Below are 25647 nucleotides of genomic sequence, written 5' to 3'. Positions count from 1 at the left end.
ATAGCACATTTCATGACCTTAGGACATCCCAAAGCACTTTACAGCCAATTAAGTACTTTTGAAGTGTAGTCACTGTTGTAAATTAACAAAAGCAGCAGCCAAATTGCAGCCAGCAAGATGGTAACGATCAGGTAATCTGTTTTTTTAGTGATATTAGTTAAAGGATAAACGTAGGACACCAGAGAGAAGCCCCTTGCTCTTCTTTCAATAGAATATCCTGGGATTTTCTGTGCCTACCTTCCAGTGCAGATGGAGAGAAAATAAATCCTTGTATTTAAAATCATAGAATCATGGAATTTACAGTTCAGAAGGAGACTATTCGGTCCATCGAGTCTGCACTGGCCCTTGGAAAGAGCACCCTGCCTAAGCCCACAACCTCACCCTATCCCAGTAACCCCACCCAACCCAACCCAACGTTTTTGGACACTAAGGGCAATTTAGCGTGGCCAATCCACCTAGCCTGCACATTTTTGGACTGTAGGAGGGAACCGGAGCTCCCAGAGGAACCCCACGCAGACACAGGGAGAACGTGCAGATTCCGCACAGACAGTGACCCAAGCCAGGAATCGAACCTGGGACCTTGGAGCTGTGAAGCAAGTGTGCTAACCACTGTGCTACCATGCCACCTGACGTTTATCCAGTGCCTCTCTGGAAATTCCAAATTGCTTTACAAGCACTGGAGTACTTTTGAAGTATTGTCACTATTATAATGTCAGAAATATGGCAGCCAATTTCTGCACAAGTTCCTGCAAACAGCAGTACGATAATGGCCTGATAATCTATTCATTGATTGAGGGATCAATATTGCCAGGAAGCCAAGGGTAACTTGTCTGTCCTGAAACAATGTCATGGGAGCTTTTAAGACATGAGACAGCAGGCAGGCCATCCGTCTAAAATATCATCTGAAAGATGGCAACAGTATTGCCTAAATACCGCAGAGGAGCTCCAGTCCAGGATTTGAACTCAAGCCCCGGAGTGGGACTTCCATTCATAACCTTCTGATCTCGAGTTGAGCGTGAAAGCCATCGAGCCATAGCTGATATTGTGAACAGTACAGAAATGAAAGAGGAACTTCAGGAGGGCATGGCAGACTGAGCTTGAGCCAAGTCGGGATAGTTCCCATCTAATTGGATGAGTATTCATAAAAAAGCGACAGCGAAAAGCCTCCCTCAGAGACTGAAAGTCCAGGATTCCTGGCCCCACTCACAGGCTGCCTGATTTTCGGAAATGACTGGAAAGGGTGTCTGTGTGGTCAAAAGCTCACACCCAGCACTTCTGACGTGCCCGCTTGATGCACGATCAATTAAACTCAAAGACGAGGTTGTAACATAACTGAAGGCCCAGCAGCTTCGGTACAGAATGAGGGCTGCTGGGACGGCACCGGTTCTTATACCCCGCCTGTCAGGGCGGAGCTACATACCAAACAGCCAATGGTAAACTCCTAGGTTTACCCAATGGTCTACAGCCTCTTGGGTACTGCAATACCTGATAATACCACACCGCTCTAGGCATGTCCTACTCCTGAGAGCGAGGACACCCATTACTCGTACCCGAGATTGAGGTTGGTAAATCTTTCTCTTTCGCACCCTGAGTTATCCAGCACCAGCCAACCTAAAAATTGAGGCTGAGCAGGAAAAGACCCTGAAGTGGCCAATAAGGGCCTTAACTGGGACAAGGGTGGGCTTCCTAATTGAGACCCTGCCCACCCCACCACAACATAGTGCACAAATCAGAGCGGGCAGGTCAGGGCAGCACAGCAGCACAATGGTTAGCACTGGGACTACGGCGCTGAGGACCGGGGTTCGAATCCTGGGCCTGGGTCACTGTCCGTGTGGAGTTTGCACATTCTCTCCGCGTTTGCGTGGGTTTCACCCCCACAACCCAAAGATGTGCAGGTTAGGTGGGTTGGCCATGCTAAATTGCCCATTAATCGGAAAAAAATAATAATTGGGTACTCTAAATTTATTTTTAAAATGTCAGAGCGGGCGGGGTGCCAGGGGGGATCCCATCAACACAATTTTATGCTCCCTCCTCCACCTCCACCCCCCCAACCACCACTCCCCGCCCTGCCCAACGCCACAAAATCCATTGGGGAGCGCAAAATTCGGGCAATAGTTTTATTGACGTTTGGCAACTCAAATGATTAATACATAGGGAAGCAACGTATTAGTGGATATAGAAATGATAAGGCCAATGGGCGGCGCGGTGGCACAGTGGTTAGCACTGCTGACTCACAGCGCCAGGGACCACGGTTCAATTCCGGCTTGGGCCACTGTCTGTGTGGAGTTTGCACTTTCTCCCCGTGTCTGCATGTGTTTCCTCCGGGTGCTCCAGTTTTCTCCCACAGTCCAAAGATGTATGGGTTAGGTGGATTGGCCATGTTAAATTGCCCTTTAATGTCCAGGTTAGGTGCAAGTTAGGTTATGGGATTACAGAAGAATTACATAGAACATACAGTGCAGAAGGAGGCCATTTGGCCCATCGAGTCTGCACCAACCCACTTAAGCCCTCACTTCCATCCTATCCCTGTAACCCCGTCACTAAGGGCAATTTAGCATAGCCAATCCACCTAACCTGCGCGTCTTTGGACAGTGGGAGGAAACCGGAGCACCAGGAAGAAACCACGCAGACACGGGGAGAATGTGCAGACTCCACACAGACAGTGACCCAGCGGGGAATCGAACCTGGGACCCTGGTGCTGTGAAGCCACAGTGCTAGCCACTGTGGTACCGTGCTGCCCAAAGAAGGGAAGGGTGGTTGGGTGAGTGAATATGGGTAGAGTGCTCCTTCGAAAGGTCGGTGCAGACTCGATGGGCCTCCCGCACCCTCGGGATTCTATGAATACATTTTCTTAAACCTCCCACTACACCATTGGCAACATGAAGCATTTGCCAGTGCCGTGTCTGTATTTGAATCTGTGTGTGTTGGGATTGAATTATAGAATCCCTACAATGCAGAAGGGGGCCATTCAGCCCATCTAGTCTGCACAGGCCCTCTGAATGAGCACCGTACCTGGGCCCTCTCCCCCACCCTATCCCTGTAACTCCACCTAACCTTTTTTTTTATTCGTTCATGGGAGGTGGGCTGTGCCAACATTTATTGCCCATCCCTAATTGCCCTTGAGGGGGCAGTTAAGAGCCATTGCTGTGGGTCTGGAGTCACATGTAGGCCAGACCAGGTAAGGAAGGCTGATTTCCTTCCCTAAAGGACATTAATGAATCAGATGGGTTTTTACGACAATCGGCAATGGTTTCACGGTCATCGTTAGAGTTTTAATTCCAGATTTTTACTTAGTTTAAATTCCATCACCTGCCATGGTGGGATTCAAACCCGGGTCCCTAGATTATCACCTTGGGTTTCTGGATTACTAGTCCAGCGACAATACCACTGCACATCCTTGGGCACTTAGGGGCAATTTAGCCGTCCAATCCACATCTTTAGACTGTGGGAGGAAACCGGAGCACCCGCAGGAAACCAACGCAGACACGGGGAGAAAAGCAAATTACTGCGGATGCTGGAATCTGAAACCAAAGAGAAAATGCTGGAAAATCTCAGCAGGTCTGGCAGCATCTGCAGGGAGAGAAAAGAGCTAAAGTTTTGAGTCCAGGTGACTCTTTGTCAAAGCGGTTGTAGCTTCTTGTCCAAACACAGATTTACTGCATTTGTTAAATTGCATGTCTCCACCTCCTCATGAGTCGCACTGTGCTGAATCTGTGGCCCACGATGGACATAAGCGACTATGACAGAAAATTAAAGCCTGACCTGATAAAAGGACAGATCCAATGAATGTCCTCTTTAGAGCAGGTACCGGGGCAGGTTTGGGGTTAATCGTGCAGATGTTATCGTGGAAACCATTTTCAGAAACAAAGACAAGGCACTAATCTCAGATGATGACAAGAATCGATGGTGTTTAAATAGCAAAAGGCAGAGAATTCTGTGGCAGAGGCAATGACTGGTTGGTAATGATCGGGTTGAAGATGGATGATTTGCAAAGTCAAAACGGACCCCTTTATGCCACGCTAACCAGACACCGTGCTTACACTGCAGTACATAATGGCCCTTTTAATGATTGGAAGAATCATAGAATGATTCAAGACAGGAGACCATTCAGCCCCTTATGTCAATGCTGGCTCTCTGCTACAAATACACAATTAACTCCGCCCTCTTATTGCCTTCCCATAGCCTGGTCATTATTTTCCCCATCTATGTATTTATCCAAATATCTCATGAATGTCATAATTGAATCTGCTTCCATCAACCATTCGGGCTCCTTTGAGTTGCAGAAGCGACCTAAATGTGTACCTCGATGCTCATTGGGTCATAGAATCCTTACAGTGCAGAAGGAGGCCATTTGGCCCATCGAGTCTGCACCCACCCTCTGAAAGAGCATCCCACCTAGGTCCACTCCCCTGCCCTATTCTTGCAACCCCACCTAACCTGAGGGACAATTTAGCATGGCCAATCCACTTAACCTGCACAACTTTGGACTGTGGGAGAAAACCGGAGCACCCGGAGGAAACCCACGCAGACACGGGGAGAACGTGCAGACTCCGCACTGACAGTGGCCCGAGGCCAGCATCGAACCGAGGTTCCTGGCGCTGTGATGCAGCAGTGCTAACCACTGTGACACCATGCCGGTCCAAGTTGGTTTTAGGTGCTCAGAAGATTGGCCAGCAAAGCCCTTCGCCAAAAGGACAGACCACACCATTGACAGTGCAATAATGGCTTCCCATTTCCACTAGGGAGGGAAGAGTAAAAAGTGTTACAACACCTGGTTAAAGTCCAACAGGTTTGTTTCGAATCACTAGCTTTCGGAGTAGCCATCTGGGATGGCCACTTCCAGAATACAAAATGGACGCTCGCAAAGAATATAGGGAACTGTGGACAATGCTAGAAAACAAGCAGGCACAGAGCCTGAATGGATATTTGGGAAACAGCTCCCAGATGGAATTGAAACAATGGGTCGATTAGCATGTTGATGGCCCATCTCCGGGAAACAAAGGAATGACACTCAGGTAACCGATACTATTGCAGACATCCCGGCGCCAGTTCCCCAACCGAAAAGCACAAACAAAGCAAGGCCAACGGCCACCTGAGACACGCCCAGCCATCAGGGCACCCGCCCCTTTATTGGTCAAGATCGATAACAGTGATCGAGAAGTGGCCCAATTAATTGGGACCAAGTTTAAAAGCGCGTGAAGCCCCTCCAAATATAAGATGGAATCCCCACGAGAGACTCGCGCTTTTGGACTTGGCTCTCAAAGCGGAGAGACCCTTCCACCAGCATCACCAGAAGCAAGTAAGTTCAAGGTCAACGCTCGCTACCAGACGGACGACCTTAGCTGTTCTCCTGTATATCTTCGAACCCAACAGCCTCAGATCCGAACAATGGCCATTGTTCCTCTGACTAAGTGGGCACCCGAAGTTAAGTATAGGCGTTAGCGTTAGAGATAGTTTAGTTTGTAGTACTGTTGTGCATGAGTAGATCTTACTGTGTGTGTAAATAAATAGTATTGACTTTGAACTAACTAACTGGTGTATTGGCTCTTTGATCAGTATTCGGGTTGAACCTTGTGGCGGTATTGAGAGATACCTGGCGACTCTAAAGTAAACATAATTAGGATTAAGGAAGGCGACCATATTGACCGCCATATTTATAACCAGATAAACAGAGCAACAGGAGCACAGCTCCTTCATCAGGTGAGTCACATCACGAGTCAGGATTCACCTGAGGAAGGAGCAGCGCTCCGAAAGCTAGTGATTCAAAACAAACCTGTTGGACGTTAACCTGGTGTTGTAAGACTTCTTACTGTGCTCACCCCAGTCTAATGCTGACATCTCCACATCATAGGGAATGGAGTGAAGGGCAAGGAGGTGGGAGTGTGGAGTGGGGGGAGCGGTTGGTAGGAGCCAACTAGAGCTCAGTGTTAATGCAGGAAGGAGAGGAAGGAAGACCAAGCAGATCTGGAATATTAATGCCGAGAGGATTTTCAGGATCCTTCCTGCTTTAGCGACTAAACTAGGCTGAAACCCCCTCGTCACGGTTATCCCTTTCTGCACCCAAAGGGCTGTGAAAACCTGAAATCCTCTCTCCTGTTCCCTTTCTTTTCTTATACTCTTTTCATGTCCTTTCTGTGGCTCTGTTCCAATTATGGCAATCAGTGGATTTGCCTTCTTTCTATATTGTCTTTGTCCTAATGCTTCGAGTCGCCAGGTATCGAATGATACCACCACAAGGTTCAACCGGCTATCGATCAAAGAGCCAAACATCAGTTAGTTAGTTCAAGGTCAAGGGTACTTTATTTACACACAATTAGTCATGCAACATGAACACTACTAGTTAACTACACCTATCGACTAAGACAACCTGTACTTAACTTCGGGCACCCGGCTTAGGTCAGAGAACAGTGGCTGCTGTTCGATTCTGGATCTTCTCGTGCTCGAAGGAGTAACTGCTGCTCAGCTAGGCTCATCCGTCTGGTAGCGAGTGTTGAACTTGAACTTGCTTCAGGTGTTGCTGCACTTGGAGATGGCCGTGACCGGGTTACCAGAACCAAGAGAGGACGAACATGTGGCAGGCTCTTCTTCTTATGCTTAGGGGCTTTCGCGCTCTTTTGGGCGGTCCTTCGATTTGGGCCTTGCTAATTGGGTGATCCCTGATCACTCCGTTCGATTCCTAACCAATAAGTGGGCAGGGATCTGGATGGCTGGGCGTGTCCCAAGCAGTCACTGACCCCGTTGCTTGTGTTTCCCTTGAACAGGGAGTGGCGCCAAAATTTCTGGGACTGTACCTATTGGTCGAGTACCAGTCCTTTGTTTTGGTGAAGATGGGTCATCAAATGTTAATCGGCCCCATTAAAATGCTAATTGGTTGGAGTTTTGATACCGTCTGGACTTCTTGCTTGCAAATATGCATTTCAGGCTCTGAGCCTGTCTGAGTCTTGGCTTGTCCATTTTACCCGCTAGGCCTTGCGAGTTTCTCTGCACCTAGTTGGAAGTGGCCATCCCAGATGGCTACACTCCCAAAGCGCTGTTCAGGCTCAGGGTCAATGAAAAATTTAGCATTGATAGGTTTTTGATTGTCACGGGGATAAAGAGTTGTTGAACCAAGGTGTGTAGATGAAGTTAAGATACAGATAAGCCATGATGTAACCATGATGCGGCAGGGTCAAAGGGCTAACTGGCCTCCACCTGCATCCAAGTGCCAATGGCATCTTCCGCCACCCTTAACGGTGAGGTTACAAGCATCAAAGTTCCCGGCACTATTTTCCCATTGGCAAGGTTCAGAAACAAATGCTTAAACAGAAATCACCTTCCTTCCGGGTGGTTTCCACACAAAAGGGAATGTGGCCCGAGTGCACGAAGCATTTCAAAGATAAAGTTGCTGATTGGAAAATATACCCCAATATCTCTCACTGCGAGCACTGAATGCCGGTACGGGCACACTTATTGCCGATTCCTTGCTGCCCTCTGCAGAAATTGTAGTGCCACCTCAGAGGGCGTTAATAGCGAACCACATTACTCTGGATAAGAGTTTTGTGAAAGCCAAATTAGGCAAGGGCAACAGATTATCCAATCAGTCTTGTTTTTAACAACAGTCTGCCAGCTTTTTAGGTCATTTTTATCGTGGTGTCAGCCTACAAATCACCACATTTATTGAATTCATTGTCACATAGCGACAATTTGTAAAATATCTGCTCATGGGATGTGGGCAGCATTATTATTGCTCATCCCTAGTTGCCCTGTGAGCCACTTTCGTGAACCTCGACAATCCATGAGGTGTAGTCCCACCCAAACTGCTGTTAGGAATAGGGTTACAGCATTTTTAATTAGCGATGACGAAGCAACAGAGTTACAGTTCTGAGACAGGATGGTGCTGTTCCTGCTGTCTTCATCCTTCCAAGTGGTAGAGGGCACAGGTTTAGAAGGTGCAGTTAAAGGAGCCTTGGTGAGTTATAGATGCTGTCTCTGTGTGGAAGGAGTGAATATTAAAATGGCGAACGGGGTGTCAATCAAGCAGATTGCTTTGTCCTGGATGATACCATGGAGCTACAGTCATCGCACTCCTGACATGTGCCTTTTAGATGGTGGAAAGACTTTTGGGCCATCATGAAGTGAGTTACTCACTGCAGAATTCCCTACCTCTGCCCTTCTCTTGTGGGTCGACTGGTGGAGACCATTAGATAGCATTGAGGAAGAGAACACCTCCTCCCTTAGCATCCCCATTCCCTTTGTGAGACTCCTTAAACTGGTTCTGATGGTCACACTCCCTCCAGGCCAGCAAGTTATATTTTCAGAGCAAACTTAAAATGTACAGCTTTTTAATTTACAGTTCTTCAGAGAAGTGCCTCAGTAGCACTGCTGAGGACTAAGTACCATATTGATTATGTTTGCTATGTTTATTAATCAATTCTTTATTTTATCATATAGATGGCATTTCAGCAAACAGTGCATCTTTTCCAAAAGCAGTTCACTAACAGGGACTATTATTCTGTTTCAGGAACAGCCCTCGAAGGCAATTATCAATCACTTAAGCGCAGGCAGCCTTTCTTCAAATGCTGAATGAAGCAAAATCGACATTCGCTGCCAGAAATCCCCAACTAATGGAGTGAGATGCCAATGCCTGTGAAGTGTGGATGACATCTTAGAGCTGCAATAACCTCCTGGTTCTAATTTTATTGCTTACCGCACACGTTAAAATGCCCTGTTGACATTTAAGAGATCTACATTCGGATATCACTGGAACCGTACCCTTATTGCGCTAACTGCGCCTTGAAAGACTCTCAAAGCTTTGATATCAACTTTAGAATTGGAAAAAAAATGTTGCTGAAAGAGTACGTGCTTATCAGCTTTGCAGCAGTGACATTAACTCAAGCAATACCTTGGCGTGTCAAATGTCCAAATGTGTGTGTTTGTGAAATCAAGCCTTGGTTCACACCAAGGTCAATGTACCAGGAGGCTCCAACCGTGGACTGCAATGATTTTTTAATGACCCAAGTTCCTGCCAATCTGCCTGAAGGAACACAGACGTTACTGCTGCAGAGCAACAGGATCGCGAAGATCGAGCCAGGGGAGTTGGAGCACCTGGTCAACCTGACAGAACTGGATCTGTCACAAAACAGTTTCTCTCAGATTGAAGACTTCAGCTTGAAGAACATGAACAATCTCCTGGTCCTCCATTTGGAAGAGAACCAATTGACTGAATTGTCAGGCGGCGGCCTCTCTGCCCTCAGAAACCTTCAGGAGCTTTATTTAAACCACAACCGGCTGAACAGCATTTCCGCCGGAGCGTTCTCTGGTCTGGTCAACCTCCTTCGGCTCCATCTGAACTCCAACAAGCTGAGGACCATTAAAAGTGAGTGGTTTGGGACCTTACCCAGCCTGGAAATCCTCATGATTGGAGAGAATGCAGTGGAGATAATTGAGGACCTGAACTTTAAGCCCCTCATCAATCTCAAAAGCCTTGTATTGAGTGGAATGAGCCTGAAAGAAATCTCAGATAACGCACTCGAGGGTCTGGATAATTTAGAAAGCATTTCTTTTTACGATAACAAATTACCCAAGGTCCCAAAGATGGCCCTCCGGAGAGTTCCAGATCTTAAATTTTTGGATTTGAATAAGAATCCAATTCAAAGGATCCAACAGGGTGATTTTACAGATATGCTACACCTGAAAGAGTTGGGCATAAACAATATGGAGGAGTTGATCTCCATTGACAAATTTGCTTTGGACAACCTGCCAGAATTGACCAAACTGGAGATGACCAACAACCCCAAACTTTCCTACGTTCACCCCAGCGCATTCCGTCTCATTCCTCAAATGGAAACCCTCATGCTCAACAATAATGCTCTGAGTGCCTTATACAGAAAGACCATCGAGTCCCTTTCCAAACTGCAAGAAATTAGCATCCACAGCAACCCCATCAGGTGCGACTGTGTCATTCGCTGGGTGAACACCAACGAAAACCGCATTCGCTTCATTGAGCCACAGTCGACCTTTTGCGTGGACCCACCAGAGTTCAAAAGACAAAATCTGAGAGATGTTCCGTTCAGGGAGATGACAGATCGGTGTCTCCCTCTCATTTCTTCCGAAGCTTTCCCCTCGCAACTCGCCACTGAAATCGAAGAGTCACTTGCCCTTCACTGCCGAGCATTTGCTGAGCCGGACCCTGACATTTATTGGGTGACACCATCTGGTGAGAAACTTTTGGCTTCCAGTGCGGCGGGCAAATACAGAGTGCGCCCCGAGGGAACACTGGAGATATCCAATATAACGACTTCTGAAGCTGGACTCTATACTTGTGTGGCGCACAACCTGGTTGGCGCTGACATGAAAAGTGTGACCATCAAAGTGAGTGGATTCTATCCGAACAACAATGAGAACATTCAGCTTTTCGTACAGGAAATGGAGGCGCACCATATCGTGCTGTCATGGATAATCACCTCGAATATAATATCCTCAAACGTTACCTGGTCACGTACAATGAGCAATAGTAGCTTGAATTCTGGGTTCACAGCCCGGATTCCTGCAGGTGTGCACATGTATAACCTGACTCATCTGGAACCACTTGCCGAATATGTGATATGTGTGCATGTGTCGTACATCCACCTCCACTACAGGATATCCTGCATCAGGATCAGGACCAAAGAGGCCAACCTAGCAATTGGCAGCAGCGAGATAAGATTGCAGTTTCTGATCACCTTGACTGCTTGTGCCTTCTTTGTGGCCACGAGCGTCTTGTGTCTTTGTGGACTCGTGTCTACGAGGCAGAAGGTCCAGGTGGAACACAGCTCTTTGGCGCTGTGCATGCAGAAGAACCTGTCCATCTCGCTGCATGGCATTTACCCTCCGTTCGTCAAGCATTGGGAACACAACAACTCGGGCAAAACAATAGCGGTGGAAGTTCAGTCCACGCCACTGGGTCCCTCCAATGACAACTTGTGTGAGGCCAATTAAGACAATCTTGACGTGAAAAAGGAACCCTTTGAACAGAACCCAAGCCAACCACAGACAGGCCTCCTATCTCTCTCCGGGTGACCGGGCAAACTGGATCAAGAGGGCAAACGATCGCACTTATGTCTGCCGAAGTGAAAGTGAATCCGGATCCCGTCCAGTTCTTTTAGGCGTAAGAGGGTTAACAGTTCTCGTAGCAGTAAAATCCCACCTGGTAGAAAACTCCCTTCTCTGTCCAACTGATGTCCATGTGTTTGTTCTTGTACTGGTTATGAACTCTGCTTATAGGAGACATATATAGGAAATCTGGGAAAGATTGAGACAAAAGCGGGATCATGCTGTTCAGAAATGTATCCAATTTCTTATGTAAAACGTTTGTGACCGTGTCGATAGAGAATCTGCTGTCTTTTTTTCGAGCCAAGCCCCACTTGAAAATCTGAATGGAAGTCCTGAGCCGGTTTACAACAATTTTTTACGGGAAGTACGTGCATATTTTTCTAGGTTCAGACGCACTTTGGTTTTGAGCTCTCCCCCCCCCCCCCCCCCCTTTTGCCCTTCCCGCTACTGCGGGGGACGGAGGACCATCTTTGAGCCACCGCGAAAGGATTTTGCAGTTTTCAGCCGATGCTAGTTTTTTCTATCACTGCACCATTTACCAAACTAATTTTCTGTAGATTTCCTGTACCGCTGACTGTCACTGCGCGTTAATAAAGAACGGGCAGAAATGCACAGGACCCTTGTGATTGCAGTATTTTCTGAATAAACAGCAACATAAAAAGAAAGTCGCAAGTGAAACTTGTCCCAACTTCTTCTTCCTTCAGACGTCCTCGTGTCGTGTTGGACAGTGTGAGGATACATTGAGGGAATGAGGTTCTTCTTTGATGTGGGGCGTTGGACTGGGGTGAGCACAGTAAGCAGTCTTACGACACCAGGTTAAAGTCCAACAGGTTTGTTTTGAATCACTAGCTTTCGGAGCTCCTTCCTCAGGTGAATTACGAGGTGGGTTCCAGAAACATATATATGGACAAAGTCAAAGGTGCAAGACGATACTTTGACTTTGTCTATATAAATGTTTTTGGAACCCACCTCTTCATTCACCTGAGGAAAGAGCAGTGCTCCGAAAGTTAGTGATTCGAAACAAACCTGGTGGACTTTAACCTGGTGTTGTAAGACTTCTTACTGTACATTTTGAGGGGAACTTTTTGAGGGCAGATTTAGCTGATGGGAGCGGATGGAATAATATAAAAGCAAACTACTGCGGATGCAAGAATCTGAAATAAAAAGAGAATTGCTGGAAAAACTCAACAAGTCAGGCAGCATCTGTGGAGGGGAAACAGACTTAGCGTTTTGAGTCCATACGGCTCGCAATGTTGGTTTTACAGACCTCCCAATTTTAGTCTTGACAGAGATCCCACAATTACCCACCAATGAGTTAAAAGGACTCCTTTGTCTTTTTAGAACATACAGTGCAGAAGAAGGCCATTCGGCCCATCGAGTCTGCACCGACCCACTTAAGCCCTCACGTCCACCCTATCCCCGTAACCCAATAACCGTTCCTAACCTTTTTGGTCACTAAGGGCCAATCCACCTAACCTGCATGTCTTTGGACTGTGGGAGGAAACCGGAGCACCCGGAGGAAACCCACGCAGACACGGGGAGAACGTGCAGACTCCGCATAGACAGTGACCCAGCGGGGAATCGAATCTGGGACCCTGGCGCTGTGAAGCTACAGTGCTATCCACTTGTGCTACCGTGCTACCCGTTTTATCTCACGTTTTCTCTTTCTCGTTTTACCGAGGTGGTTGACTCTTACAGAGTTCAATACAGACATCAGAAGCCACCCACTGCTTCATCCCAGGGAGGAGGGGCGTTCTCTACATATATGTGTTGGGCTGTTCCACTTTGAAGGCATCACAGCCAAGCCCGACTGACCACCATACAAAGCAATTCCCACAAGGGAAATTGGGATGTGTGAGGTTACTGGCAAGTAACCAGGAACGATTATCTGAGCAGATCTTTTCCTTGCTAGCCCAGAAGTGCCAAGAAGGGCCATCTCTTCACACAACAACAACCTGCATTACTATAGTGCCCCTGACATAGTAAACGTCTCAATGCACATCATAGGAGACAATGGGCAGAGAGGTTTTAAAGAGCATCTTAAAGGGGGATAGGCACATACAAACATATGAGTCAGGAGCAGGAGGAGGCCATTCGGCCCCTCAGGCCCGCTCTGCCAATCAATAAGATAATGGTTGATCTGATTGAGGCCTTAATTCTAAATTCCGCCTACCCCCACTGACCTTGTCAGTCAAGGACCTCTCTACCTTAAAAATATTCATTGTCCCTACGTCCACTGGTCTCTGTGGAAGAGAGTTCCAAAGGTTCTCCACCCTCTGAGAGAGAAAAATTCTTCTTATCTCCGTCTTTAATGGGAGATCCCTAAATTTTAAACTGTGTCCCCCTAGTTCTAGTAAGCCTAGTTTTAGGTAGAGAGTCAGGGAAGCTGATGCAATTCCAGAGCTCAGGGCTGGACACCAGAAGGGGCCAGAATTGGAGGAGTGGAGAGCTCTTGGAGGGTTGTTGGGCTCTAGCAGGTTGCGGAGATAAGCCAGGTATTATACTTTAACTAACTACGCCATGTAATAATCATCTTTATTAGTGTCACATTACATCACTGTGAAAAGCCCCTAGTCACCACACTCCGGCGCCTGTTCGGGTACACAGAGGGAGAATTCAGAATGCCCAAATTACCTAACAGCACGTCTTTCGGGACTTGTGGGAGGAAGCCGGAGCACCCGGAGGAAATCTACGCAGGCACGGGGAGAACGTGCAGACTCGGCACAGACAGTGACCCAAGCCGGGAATCGAGCCTGGGACCCTGGAGCTGTGAAGCGACAGTGCTAACCGCTGTGGTACCGAGCCACCCGTGTGCGGGAGAGGACAGGTTTTAAACGTAGTCAACTCAGAAGAGCACCTTTTGAAGGTTGTGTACAATTTGTGTGTCCTACCTTCAATAAGGCAGGGCTGAGATATTGGAGCGTGTTCGGGGAATCGTGACAGAATGACACTGGGATTTAAATCGGGTGATTCACAAAGCTGAACTTTGTATCTCAGGGGAAAATAATTCAAAGGTACTTAATCCAAGCCAGTAAAATAATGAGTGGCGTGGACAAGATGTGAGCATGTTATTTAATACAGGCTTTGATAGCGGGACGGGGGAACATGAGTTAACAAACCTGAAACCAGACTTAACATTAGATTAAGAAAAAAAAACGCTGGAAACACAAACCAGTTCAGGCAGCATCTGCAGAGAACACGTGAGGCTTTAGCATTTCAGGTGTGGAGCAGTGAACTGGATGATATTGCAGAGGAACACATTTTAAACAAGGAACGAAGAAGGGAAAAAGGAGAGGAAAATGAAATGAAATGAAAATCGCTTGTCACAAGTAGGCTTCAAATGCACACACACCCACTCACATACACCCACACGCACATCACAAGCACTTGTGTACACACCCACCCGCAGCCACACCTACACCCCCTCACAGACAAGCTCTTGCCACACACACATCTTCACCACACACACACATATCCACTGTTATGAACCCCGCTGATTTTCAATGCGAATCACACATACCAGAAGGGAAACTTGGAACGTCGGTTCTTAACCAATTATTTTTGTAATTTGGAAAATTATGTGAGAAAAGAGATGAAGCCCAGTGAGGAAAGGGGTCAGTCTTGTTGTAAATTATTCAAATATCAAAACATTCATTAAACTTTAAGACACACAACATGAAAGTCCCCAGTACAAAACAGCATTTACAATCAACTACAACAATGGTTACCCAGGCAGTATACTTAAATTAACCCCCAATCCATATATATCTACTTTCCTACACTGCCATAATACACCTTCCCCAAAACAACATCCCATAGGTTTTAACACTGTGAGCCAAATCCAGCAAATAATTCCCACACAGGCAAAGTAGCTTTCTACTGCAAAGCCTTCTTCCAGCCCAGCGTAGAATGTATGGGGTCTCATACAGGCACACACACACATTCTCACCACACACGCACATACTCACTGTTATGAACCCCGCTGATGTTCAATGCTAGGGCAACCTAAATAGGAGAAGGGAAACTTGGAACGTCAATTCTTCTGTTTTTCATTTTACACAATATGATTCTCTGAGAGAGCTCTGCTTTGAAACTAGCCATGGCTATAATCTAGGTATCTAGACTGCAAGTCTCCAAGGTATCTGTTTCACTCTGCTCCCCGGTTAATCTGCCTCTCACGAATGCCCAGTACAGCGAAATAGCTACCAGTTTCTTTTTTATCCATTCATTTACTTTTCAGTTCATTCCAACTTCCTAACACCACCCATATACATGCAACATCCCACACACCATCACAAACACGCATACGTGCATATCCACTCACATGCACATACACACATCAAGCCACACAGGCACCATACATGCATCCGCAAACATGCACATACACATTCCCTTCTCACAATTAAGCATGCATCTACACACAAACCCACGCGAACACATAAACCCGCACAAACACATAAAAATACCGGTGCACATCCACACAACTACACAAACTAAAGCACACATAAAGCACACTTACTGCATCCACAAACACGACACACACAAATCACTGCACACAAAATGTCACAATAGCACAAAGACTGGCACACATCTACACCCACAGAGCAAAATTAGAATGATGTGTGATGTTTTACAATGTAAAACAAGAATATTAAAATTAATAGATGATATTTGCAGATGGTAACAGGAGATATAAGGCGAGAAATCAAATAAATTAAAGAAACAGAAGGGGAAAAATTGGAAAACACTGGACTGCCAAGGCGAACTGGGAGGAGGGAGTGTCACAACAGATAGACCTGAGGGAGCACCATAACAGGGAGGCCCAAGGAAGCATCAAAATAGATAGGCCCGAGGCAGCACCATAACAGGGAGGCCTGAGGAAGCACCATAACAGGTAGGCCCAAGGAAGCACCATAACAGGTAGGCCCAAGGAAGCATCAGAACAGATAGGCCCGAGGCAGCACCATAACAGGGAGGCCCGAGGCAGTACAATAACAGGGAGGCCCGATGAAGCACCATAACAGGTAGGCCCGAGGCAGCATCATAACAGGGAGGCCCAAGGAAGCATCAGAACAGATAGGCCCGAGGCAGCACCATAAAAGGGTGGCCCGAGGAAGTACCAGAAAAGGTAGGCCCAAAAGGTAGGCCCAAGGCAGCACCAGAACAGGTAGGCCCAAGGCAGCACCATAACAGGGAAGCCCAAGGAAGCACCATAACAGGGAGGCCGAGGGAGCACCAGAAGAGGTAGGCCCGAGGCAGACCCAAAATTGGGTACCTGCTATGAAGCTGACATCAAATTTGGTCTTTAAGGCAGTTGTGTGAATGAGTGGGTAAGGAGATGTGGGAAATGGGATTGGGCAGAAGATGAAGAAGGAGCTCAAGGAAATTCAAGGCAGTTCCACCTCACCCCACAAGTAAGTTTTAAACTTCCTAATTTTGGCCTCTCCTGGCACTGATCTTCTTCCCTGTCGGGAAGCTTATAGCTGCCTGCCCAGGCTACTGAGTTAAAATTGCAGTCGATAATGTTATGAATACATAAGGATGGATTTCTCTGGCATTGGGCATGAATTCTTGCTGCCTATTTGAGCAGGTTAACAGCAGAAATCATCAACCTGTGTAAGTAACCTGGGCAATTGTAACTGCCCACACACACCCAGCTTCTGCTGGTAGAGTTATAACCATCCTAATTATTTTGCGTGAGGAATATTACGAATGGATTATTGGTTACTTGGCTGGATCAGGAATGTGTGAATGTTGCAGAGATTTTACCCAATTACATCCATGCAGCAATTTCCTTGAACTTAATCTTTTTGAAGGTTCCACATTTGGTTAGTTGCCTCCCTTAAGAAATTGAATAGCTAGGGTCGAGTTGGTGACGTTTGGCTAATTAAAGTCTTAATTAATGATCCGCACCAAAAACTCCTGCTGTCTCCCACTGAGAGATACACAAGTGTATATCTACAGAACGTACATGTGGTGCAGGTATTGTCATAATGACGGAAAGACAAAGATTTAGAAGCATTAGTACGGCACTGACAGGCTTCCCTGCCTGAAAAACAAATAGGTTAATCCCCCTGTTAGGGCAAAATAAAATTCAGACAAGATTTGTGGCCTTATACTTCCAGATGGCGTCCTGTGGATTGGAATTCGATTGGTGGAAAATGCTTGCTCGTTTCTGCCATTCATGTGATTTTTTGTTAAAATGTAGCTTTACCGCTTCCAGTCAGTTTCAGGGTTATAAGGCTTGAGAGCAGGAAAAGGCCATTCGGCCCTTCGAGCCTGCTCCGCCATTCAATGAGATCACGGCTGATCGGATTGTGGCTCCAACTCCACTTTCCTGTCTGTCCCCCATAACCCTTGACTCCCTTACCTATCACACAGGAGAAGTAAAGGGTTTGTGTTGGGGGGAGAGAATCTGCAGGGAGAAGTGTTCAAAGTTCAAAAATTGGACACCTGTCTCCAGCATGCCACTCTGCCCACCTCCCAACCCGCAGCCCCCCGCCATGCACCACCTTCCAGTTTTGATGGAAGTGGGTGTTGTAATGAGGGGAGGGCCATCCTCCGCTCCAGAGGCAAATAAGAAGAAGTAAAGATTTGCATTTAAATGACGGTTTTCACGCCCAACGGACCTCTCAAAACACAACACAGCCAAATGAAATACTTTTTGAAGTGTGCCCACTGTTGTGAAGCACGGAAACTAGTTTGCACACGGTCAACTCCCACCAACAGCAATGTGATAACGACCAGATAATCTGTTTTTTGTGATATTGGTTGAGGGATAAATATTCGGCAGGACTTCGAAATAGTCCTGTAATAAATCCACGGAGGCAGAAGTCCTGTCACCAGAATTCCTTTTATTTACAAACCCAACAGCTGAACAACTATGTCCATTCAGTCTGCTGTCCACACCGGGAGTGCAGAGGATCTGACACTCCCTGTTATATACACAGAAAGGGGTTCCCTGATTGGGTCACTAATCAGGGAATTCGTATTCTAATTGGCCAATCTCAAAGGCCTGGCCAAAGTCATTACAGTCCCATTGGATCTTTTACATCCACCTGAGCAGGAAGACAGTATCGCCAGGGACTCGGGTTCGATTCCCGGCTTGGATCATTGTCTTTGCGGAGTCTGCACCTTCTCCCTGTGTCTGTGTGGGTTTCCTCCGGGTGCTCCGGGTTTCTCCCACAAGTCCAAAAGTACGTGTTTGTTAGGTGAATTGGACATTCTGAATTCTCCCTCTATGTACCCAAACAGGCGCCGGAGTGTGTCGACTAGGGGCTTTTCAAAAGACTTTAACAGTGCAATGCTTCCTCGGTACTCAGTATTGGGGTGGCACAGTGGCACAGTGGTTAACACTGTGCCTCACAGCACCAGGGTCCCAGGTTCAATTCCAGCCTTGGGTGACTGTGTGGAATTTGTACATTCTCCCTGTGTCTGCGTGGGTTTCCTCCGGTTTTTTCCCACAGTCCAAAGATGTGCAGGTTAGGTGGATTGGTCATGCTAAATGGCCCCTTAGGGTGGGGTTGCAGGAACAGGATGGGGAATTGGACCTAGGCAGTGTGGTTGTTCAAAGGCTTGGTGCAGACTCGATGGGCCGAATGGCCTTCTTCTGCACTGTAGGGATTCTATAATTCTACTCCCTGGAGTATACCCAGGTCCCAGAATGGGACTGGAACTTAGAACCTTGTGATTCAGAAGCAAGTGTGCACCCACAGTCCAAAGATGTGCAGGTTAGGTGGATTGGCTAAATTTGTGTTCAAAAAGGTTAGGAGGGGTTACACGGTTATGGGGATTGGGGATTGGGTGGAGGTGTGGGCTTAAGTGGCATGCTCTTTCAAGGGTCGGTGTGGACTCGATGGGCTGTATGGCCTCCTTCCACACTGTAAATTCTATGGTTCTATGAACAATTGAGCTAAGCCTGAAATATATAAATATTTTAATGGGGCTCAAAGTTTATTGGTGTTTTCCATGTAATGTGTGGGCCAGGTTTCCCAAGACTCATGATTTGGAAGAAACAAGGGTCAACTAGTGGGAATTGTTTATTTATAACCCCCTAACCGTAAATACAGAAACAGAGGAAACAGGGACAGGAGTCGGCCATTCAGCCCTTCAAGCCGGCTCCACTATTCAATACGATCATGTCTGATCCTCCATCTCAGCACTATGCTCCCACACTCTCCCATTCCCTGTGAAGTCTTCAGAGGGATCAGAAACGTATCCATTTCCTTCTTGAATATTTTCAGCGTCTTGGCCTCCCCAGCCTTCTGTGGTAGAGAATCCCACAGGCTCACCACCCTCTCAGTGAAGAAACGTCTCCTCATCTCCGTCCTAAATGGTCTATCCCATATCCTGAGACTCTGACCCCTTGTTCGGGACCCCCCCACCCTCGGGACCCCCCTCCCTCCCAACAATACATTGTTGAACCATTCGCGATAAAGCTATTTTAGATCTAGAATTGTCTAATGGCGCAGGCGTAATTAGTAACCACACAGTAAAAGATCCTCTAGCAAACAGTGATTATAATAAAATTGAATTAATTTTAAGTATGAGCGTAACATACAATGGAGACCAAAACAAGATTCGTAAACTTCAACAAAGCTAATTATATAGTTATGATGGGAGGACTAACGAAGATTGATTGAGTCACTAGATTTAAAGGTATGGCAGTAAAATGAACAGTGGGAAACATTGAAGAATTGATTCAAAATTCTCAACAAAAGAAGGTTAATTAAAAAATAAGTAATGTGGGATTATAGGGAATGAGGAAATGGCAGAAGACATTGAACAGATATTTTGTAACTACCTTTGCAGGACAAAACGCAAACTACGCACTAGAAATAAGCCACCACCAAGGGGCTAATAAAGGGCAAGGAATTTAAAGCAATTGATAGGAGTGAAGAGAAAGCATTCAACAAACTTTAGAGATTAACAGGGAGAAACGTTTGTGAGGGAAGGGACACCTCCATTAACAGCCATCTTTTAATATCGAGCTCCCCCACCTCGCAAAAGGTCTGGCCACTCCAGATGCTGCCTCCAGCAAACCCCCCCCCCCCCCCCCAGCTTCTCCACAAACACTCCGACCCAACTTTACCCAGCTGACTCCCAGGCCTCCCCACCCTGAGACCCCTAAAACTTACCTGGTCCTGGATCTCCAACTCTGGGGATTGTTTGCCATCCCAGCCATGTCCACCGCAGCTTGTGACACTTTTGTGTCGAGGGAGATACTGGCCAATCAGTTTTCAGGCAGCACCTAGTAGGCGGGGCTTCCTCCCGAGTTAGGGGCGGAGGTTCTGCCTCCATCCAATGGATGGTCCCTGTAGCTGCAGGGACCCACTTTTACCAACAGGCCAATCTTTGGGACCCACGCCTGCCGACCTTCACGACCTACGCTGCCCAATCTTCGCGACACACCATTCTCGCTTACCTTTAATGTGACAGGGGAGGCTGCTCGGTCCTCACAATCTCACTTGCTTTGTCATTCAATGTTATATTTCTGATAATGACTTCAGCTGATGAGTTAAGTACTCACTGCATCGACTGAAGAAAATCAAGAGGTTTGTCCTCAAACACGTCAAGCTTACTTTTCAAATGCCTTTCAATTTTTGAGGATTTTAAACTCCCATTTGTCAGTACTTCCCTGCATATAACACACATGGGCTTTGCATCCTGATTTGCACTGGTGCTATTAACAAAGCCACACCTCAAGAAATCACTTTTACACTGCTTTATTCCCGATTTTTTCTTTTTTGGCTGTTCACCAGAGGCTCTGGAGCTCTGTACAGAACTAACACTAGCACTGCTTTGTCCTGCCATGGACTCTCCTGAGCAGCTCTCTCCAGCAGATTCAGTTGTGAGATCCTGGCCTGTTTGTGTCTCTGGCCCTCTCTTCCTTATACCAAAATGATTCATCTTCAGTTCTTCACAGTCCTGTTGCCTTGCTTGCTCTTAAACTGTGCTCTTAAATCTCTCCTCTGTGATTTTGGTGCCAAAAGCACAGATGTACAGGTCGAGTGATATCAGTGTACATGTGGGGTGCATGACCTGCTCTCTGCTGCCACGTCTGGCCAGAAGACTGCATTGTTCCATTTAAAAGCCGGTCGCAGCCGTTGGGCGAGTTTCCTGCGATCAGGAATGGTGCGACGCTCACTCCGTGACCCTCCTGACGCCTGCCCATGACCCACCCACGGGTCACGACTCACAGTTTTAGAAAGCCTATCTTAAATCGTATGAACCTGGTAAATGCTAATATTCAGAGAGACTTGTGTGTGCTCGTACAAGGAACACGGAAAATTAACATTCAGATACAGAAAATGATTAGGAAGGCAAATGGCATGCTAGTTCTATGAGAAGGAGACCGGTGTGCAAGAATAAGGACGTTTTGCTACAATTCCATTGGGTTCTGGTGAGACCACATACTGGGTTACCTGGCACAGTTTTGATCTGCAAATCCATGGAAGAATATATTTGCCTTGGGCGTGATACAGTTAACCCCCAAATGTTCACTAGATTGGTCCCTGGGATGAGAGGGTTGTCCTAAGATGAGAGGTTGAGGAATTTGGTTCTATATTCTCTGGAGCTTCAAAATAATGAGTCTCGTCGAACCATGCAAGCTTCTGGGGGGGTTTGACAGGGCACACACTGAACGGTTATTACCCCGGTTGGGGAATCTAGAACACAGACATATAGAGCTTGAAGGGCGTGAAACAGTTAACCCCCAACCAATTATCATGAAACAGTTAACCCTCCCGAACTGAAGGACATGAAACAGTTACCATGGGGCGGGATCCTCCGACCCCCCGCCGGGTCGGAGAATCGCCGGGGCCTGGCGTGAATCCCGCCCCCGCCGGTTGCCGAATTCTCCGGCACCGGATATTCGGCGGGGTTGGGAATTGCGCCGCGCTGGTTGGCGGGCCCCCCCCCGGCGATTCTCCGGCCCGCGATGGGCCAAAGTCCCGCAGCTGGAATGCCTGTCCCGCCGGCGAGAATCGAACCACCTCTCTTACCGGCGGGACAAGGCGGCGCGGACGGGCTCTGGGGTCCTGGGGGGGGGGGGGGCGATCTGGCCCCAGGGGGTGCCCCCACGTTGGCCCGGCCCGCGATTGGGGCTCTACCGATCCGCGGGCGGGCCTGTGCCGTGGGGGCACTCTTTCCCTTCCGCCTTCGCCATGGTCTCCACTATGGCGGAGGCGGAAGAGACCCCCTCCACTGCGCATGCGCGGGGATGCCGTGAGCGGCCGCTGGCAAAGTCAGTTTCGCGCCAGCTGGCGGGGCACCAAAGGCCTTTCCTGCCAGCTGGCGGGGCGGAAATCAGTCCGGCGCGGGCCTAGCACCTCAAGGTTAGGGCTCGGCCCCTCAAGATGTGGAGGATTCCGCACCTTTGGTGCCGGACAGATTCGCGCCGTTTTTGGCGCCGGTCGGCGGACATCGTGCCGATTGCGGAGAATCCCGCCCCACACACCCCATCCCTCCAATAACTCAAGATATACACTGGATGTTTCCAGTATTAACAAAAGGCTTTTCTGATGAAAGGCAAAGGCAGTTAAGTAACAGTCACAGAACACTGTTCTTAACACTTCAGCTCCCTGATCCACACTGCCCAGGGTCCTGCTCCCAGAGCCTCCTGCAAACTCCCTATTGGCTGATGTTCGAGCGCTCGCGTGCGATTGGCCCTGAGCTGCCAAATTAAAGGGGCTGTGCTATCACATCCCTCCCATCTGAAGTCCCTTATTGCAGCTACCCCAGAAAATAATATACAGGAGTTACAAATGAGATAATCCAGGTGAACCCTGGATTCACCTGAGGAAGGAGCAGCGCCCTGAAAGCCAGTGATTCGAAACAAACCTGATGGACTTTAACCTGGTGTTGTAAGATTTCTTCCTGTGCTCACCCCAGTCCAACGCCGGCATCGCCACATCATGTTTACCAGATATAGTTGCGTGCCGGCATCTTCATTTTAGTCTGCCCTGGTGAGCGCTATCACCTCTGACTTGTGTAGACGCCCGACTTTGTGCCCCATTCGTGGGTTCCAGTCCGGTACCGAAGACTGCGCCTGATGATCCCACCATGGGTCCCGCGGCCGTGCCACCCCACACTTGGCTAACCTCCCCTTCGGCCTCTCTATGGAGCTCAGTGGCCCCTTTTTCTGCAATTCCAAAAGCTAGAGGGCTTCTAGCCTGAAAGGAGCATCAGGCTTAAGTGCAGGCCTCTCAGTTCAAGGGCAATTAGGGATGGGCAACAAATGTTGGCCTCATCAGAAACACCTAAGACTAAAAAATGAATACATTTTTAGAAAATGGATAGTTTCCATTTTAAAATACAATCTTGGTTTAAGTCCCATTTTACTCCTGCCATTATGTTGTCTCTAAGTAACACACCTGCCCCATGTCCCTCCTTCCCTCCCTATCCTCTCGAAATACAGTACATCCTGTGTGAGTAGTCATCCACAGGCTACCAAGGGAATAAACAATTCTTTACATCCGTGGGACAAAGATTAGTTTATACAAAGGAACAGCGCTGAATAAGGCAATCAGTTCTTTAATATGCGGGAAATTCATGCTCGATCGGGTCTCTTTGGGGCAGCTTCAATGCATCTTGTCTTGGCTTCTTTGACTTTAGCCTCATAAAGCAGCCTTGCAGACATGGAAACTAACTCCATCAATGACCTGTGCATCGAAAATCCACTCCCGAGATATAATTGCTGCAGTTTTTGCACACCTGCCTCAATAGTCTTTGGCATTATTTGTACCAGTTAAGTGGCTACTCAGTCATTCGAGAAGTGAGAAATGAGCATTTTGACAGGGTCGGGTGGCCCAAGTGAGGTTCATGACACTCACCTTAAGGAAAGCATTTCACAAAATCATTGGCTGGGAAGTGGAGATGAGGGCCATTTTAAACGGCTGATGGTCACTCATGTGGAAAAAGAACAGGTGATTCGCCTGCAAAGGGGATAAAAATATATCCTTTGAGTCCTTCGATTTTCTAAATGCCGCCCGTGTATTTGTACTCATGGAAATGTGATGCCAACACTACCCACCTGGAGAAAGGAGGCGTGGCGGGAAGGCTGGGGACTGCATTCCCTCAAGGTTCGCCAGTCCTGCCATCATAACCTGGGGGAGGAAGCTGATTGCAGTGACCAAATATTTCCTCCTCTGAGAGAACCCAGATTTAGGGCATAGTAGAGGGAAATGAGGTAAGGTAAATAAAGTCGCCAGAGTCCCAGATGACCATAGGTTGCTTTCCCCTTTGAGGGGGCGAGCTGACTGGTGGGTCGCCACACCTCAGCCAAGATTGAGAAGGTGGGCCTTGAGGAATAACTTCAGGCAGTACGGGAATTAAACCATGCTGCCGGCCTTGCTCTCTAGTCAAGTGAGCTAACCCAACCCCTAGGGAAGCGAGGAGGCAGTTTTTCACCGTGGCGGCAATCTAGAGCCCTCGTGCCTCAAAAGGCTGTGGATGTGAGGGGGACAGTTGGAGGTTTCGAGATTATGATCCGTAGCGTTGCTGCTGGTTGAGGGTATGAAGGATCCTGGCGCCAATGCGGTTGGAGGTACAGTTCAGCCACGATCTAACTGCTAAGCAGAGAGGACTTGAGTGCACTGCTTGGCTTCCGCCTGTTTCTGTGTAACTTTGGCGGAAACCCTCTTTGCATTTGGAGCGGGACAGCAGAGTGGAAGAGGCCCGAGGAAATTCATCCCCAGGTATATGCTCAACCAATGGCTCAGTGAGTAAATGCTGCACCTAGTACAGCACTGAGCAATACAGACCAGGAACCCCCTCAGCAATAGGGGAGATTCCCCAGATAATCCATAAAATACATGGAACACAAACCGCATTTTTATTTTATTTTTTATTTTAATTTAAGTACCCAATTCATTTTTTCTAATTAAGGGGCAATTTAGCGCGGCCAATCCACCTAGCTTGCACATCTTTGGGTCGTGGGGGCGAAGCCCACGCAAACGCGGGGAGAATGTGCCAACTCCACACGGACAGTGACCCGGAGCCGGGATCGAACCTGGGACCTCGGCGCCGCGAGGCTAACACTGTGCCACCGTGCTGCCTTAAACCGCATTTTTAAACACACCAATGCACATGGAGGACCTAAATAGCATGCACTCATTCTGCACTCTTAATAAAAGAATTATTCTGAATCTTTAGTGCAAAAAGAGAAGGTACTTCTTTTTTCAGCAGTAAAACATATTTTGAAGTTTCTAGCCCTGAATGAGCAAGCCACAAGTCCCTTAAAGTACATCAAATAAAATGTTATAGTCACCAAGCGGCAAGGCTCACTGATTGGCCTTGCCAATGAGGGCCTCCATCCAGGACCTACCTGTCCGAGTAAACTGCAAACACTGATTGGAGAAAAGCTGACGGGCTGGCTCTGTGGTGTCACGTAGCTTCTGTCCTTCGGTCTATTATTTTTCTGTCATGAAAAGCATTTAATGACTCCACTTTCAGCAGTCTTTACCAGCTGCCAATCAGACATGGCAGGGGCTGCTTGCTGACTTTCTCCCATTGGTTTGTTTTGTCCAAGGCAAAGTTGAAATGGAGGAGAAAGGCAGTCAGCTGAATTAATGCACG

The 25647-nt window shown here is 47.6% G+C and overlaps 1 protein-coding gene across 5 annotated transcripts in view; it reads left to right on the top strand.

Annotated features, from left to right (window-relative positions):
- The window catches only part of LOC140393742 (leucine-rich repeat neuronal protein 3-like), a 229891-nt gene extending 218143 nt beyond the window's left edge, over positions 1–11748 (top strand). For all 5 annotated transcript variants that reach the window (XM_072480085.1, XM_072480086.1, XM_072480090.1 and 2 more), the window contains one exon: positions 8501–11748. In XM_072480085.1, the coding sequence (XP_072336186.1) occupies positions 8821–10956 (2136 nt within the window). In that variant the 5' untranslated portion in view covers positions 8501–8820 and the 3' untranslated portion in view covers positions 10957–11748. The remainder of the gene's footprint in view (positions 1–8500) is intronic.
- The last annotated feature ends 13899 nt before the right edge of the window (positions 11749–25647 follow it).

Source organism: Scyliorhinus torazame, chromosome 17 (genome assembly GCF_047496885.1).
Source record: "Scyliorhinus torazame isolate Kashiwa2021f chromosome 17, sScyTor2.1, whole genome shotgun sequence".
Lineage (NCBI taxonomy): Eukaryota > Metazoa > Chordata > Chondrichthyes > Carcharhiniformes > Scyliorhinidae > Scyliorhinus > Scyliorhinus torazame.
This window is presented reverse-complemented; position numbering and strand designations above follow the sequence as displayed.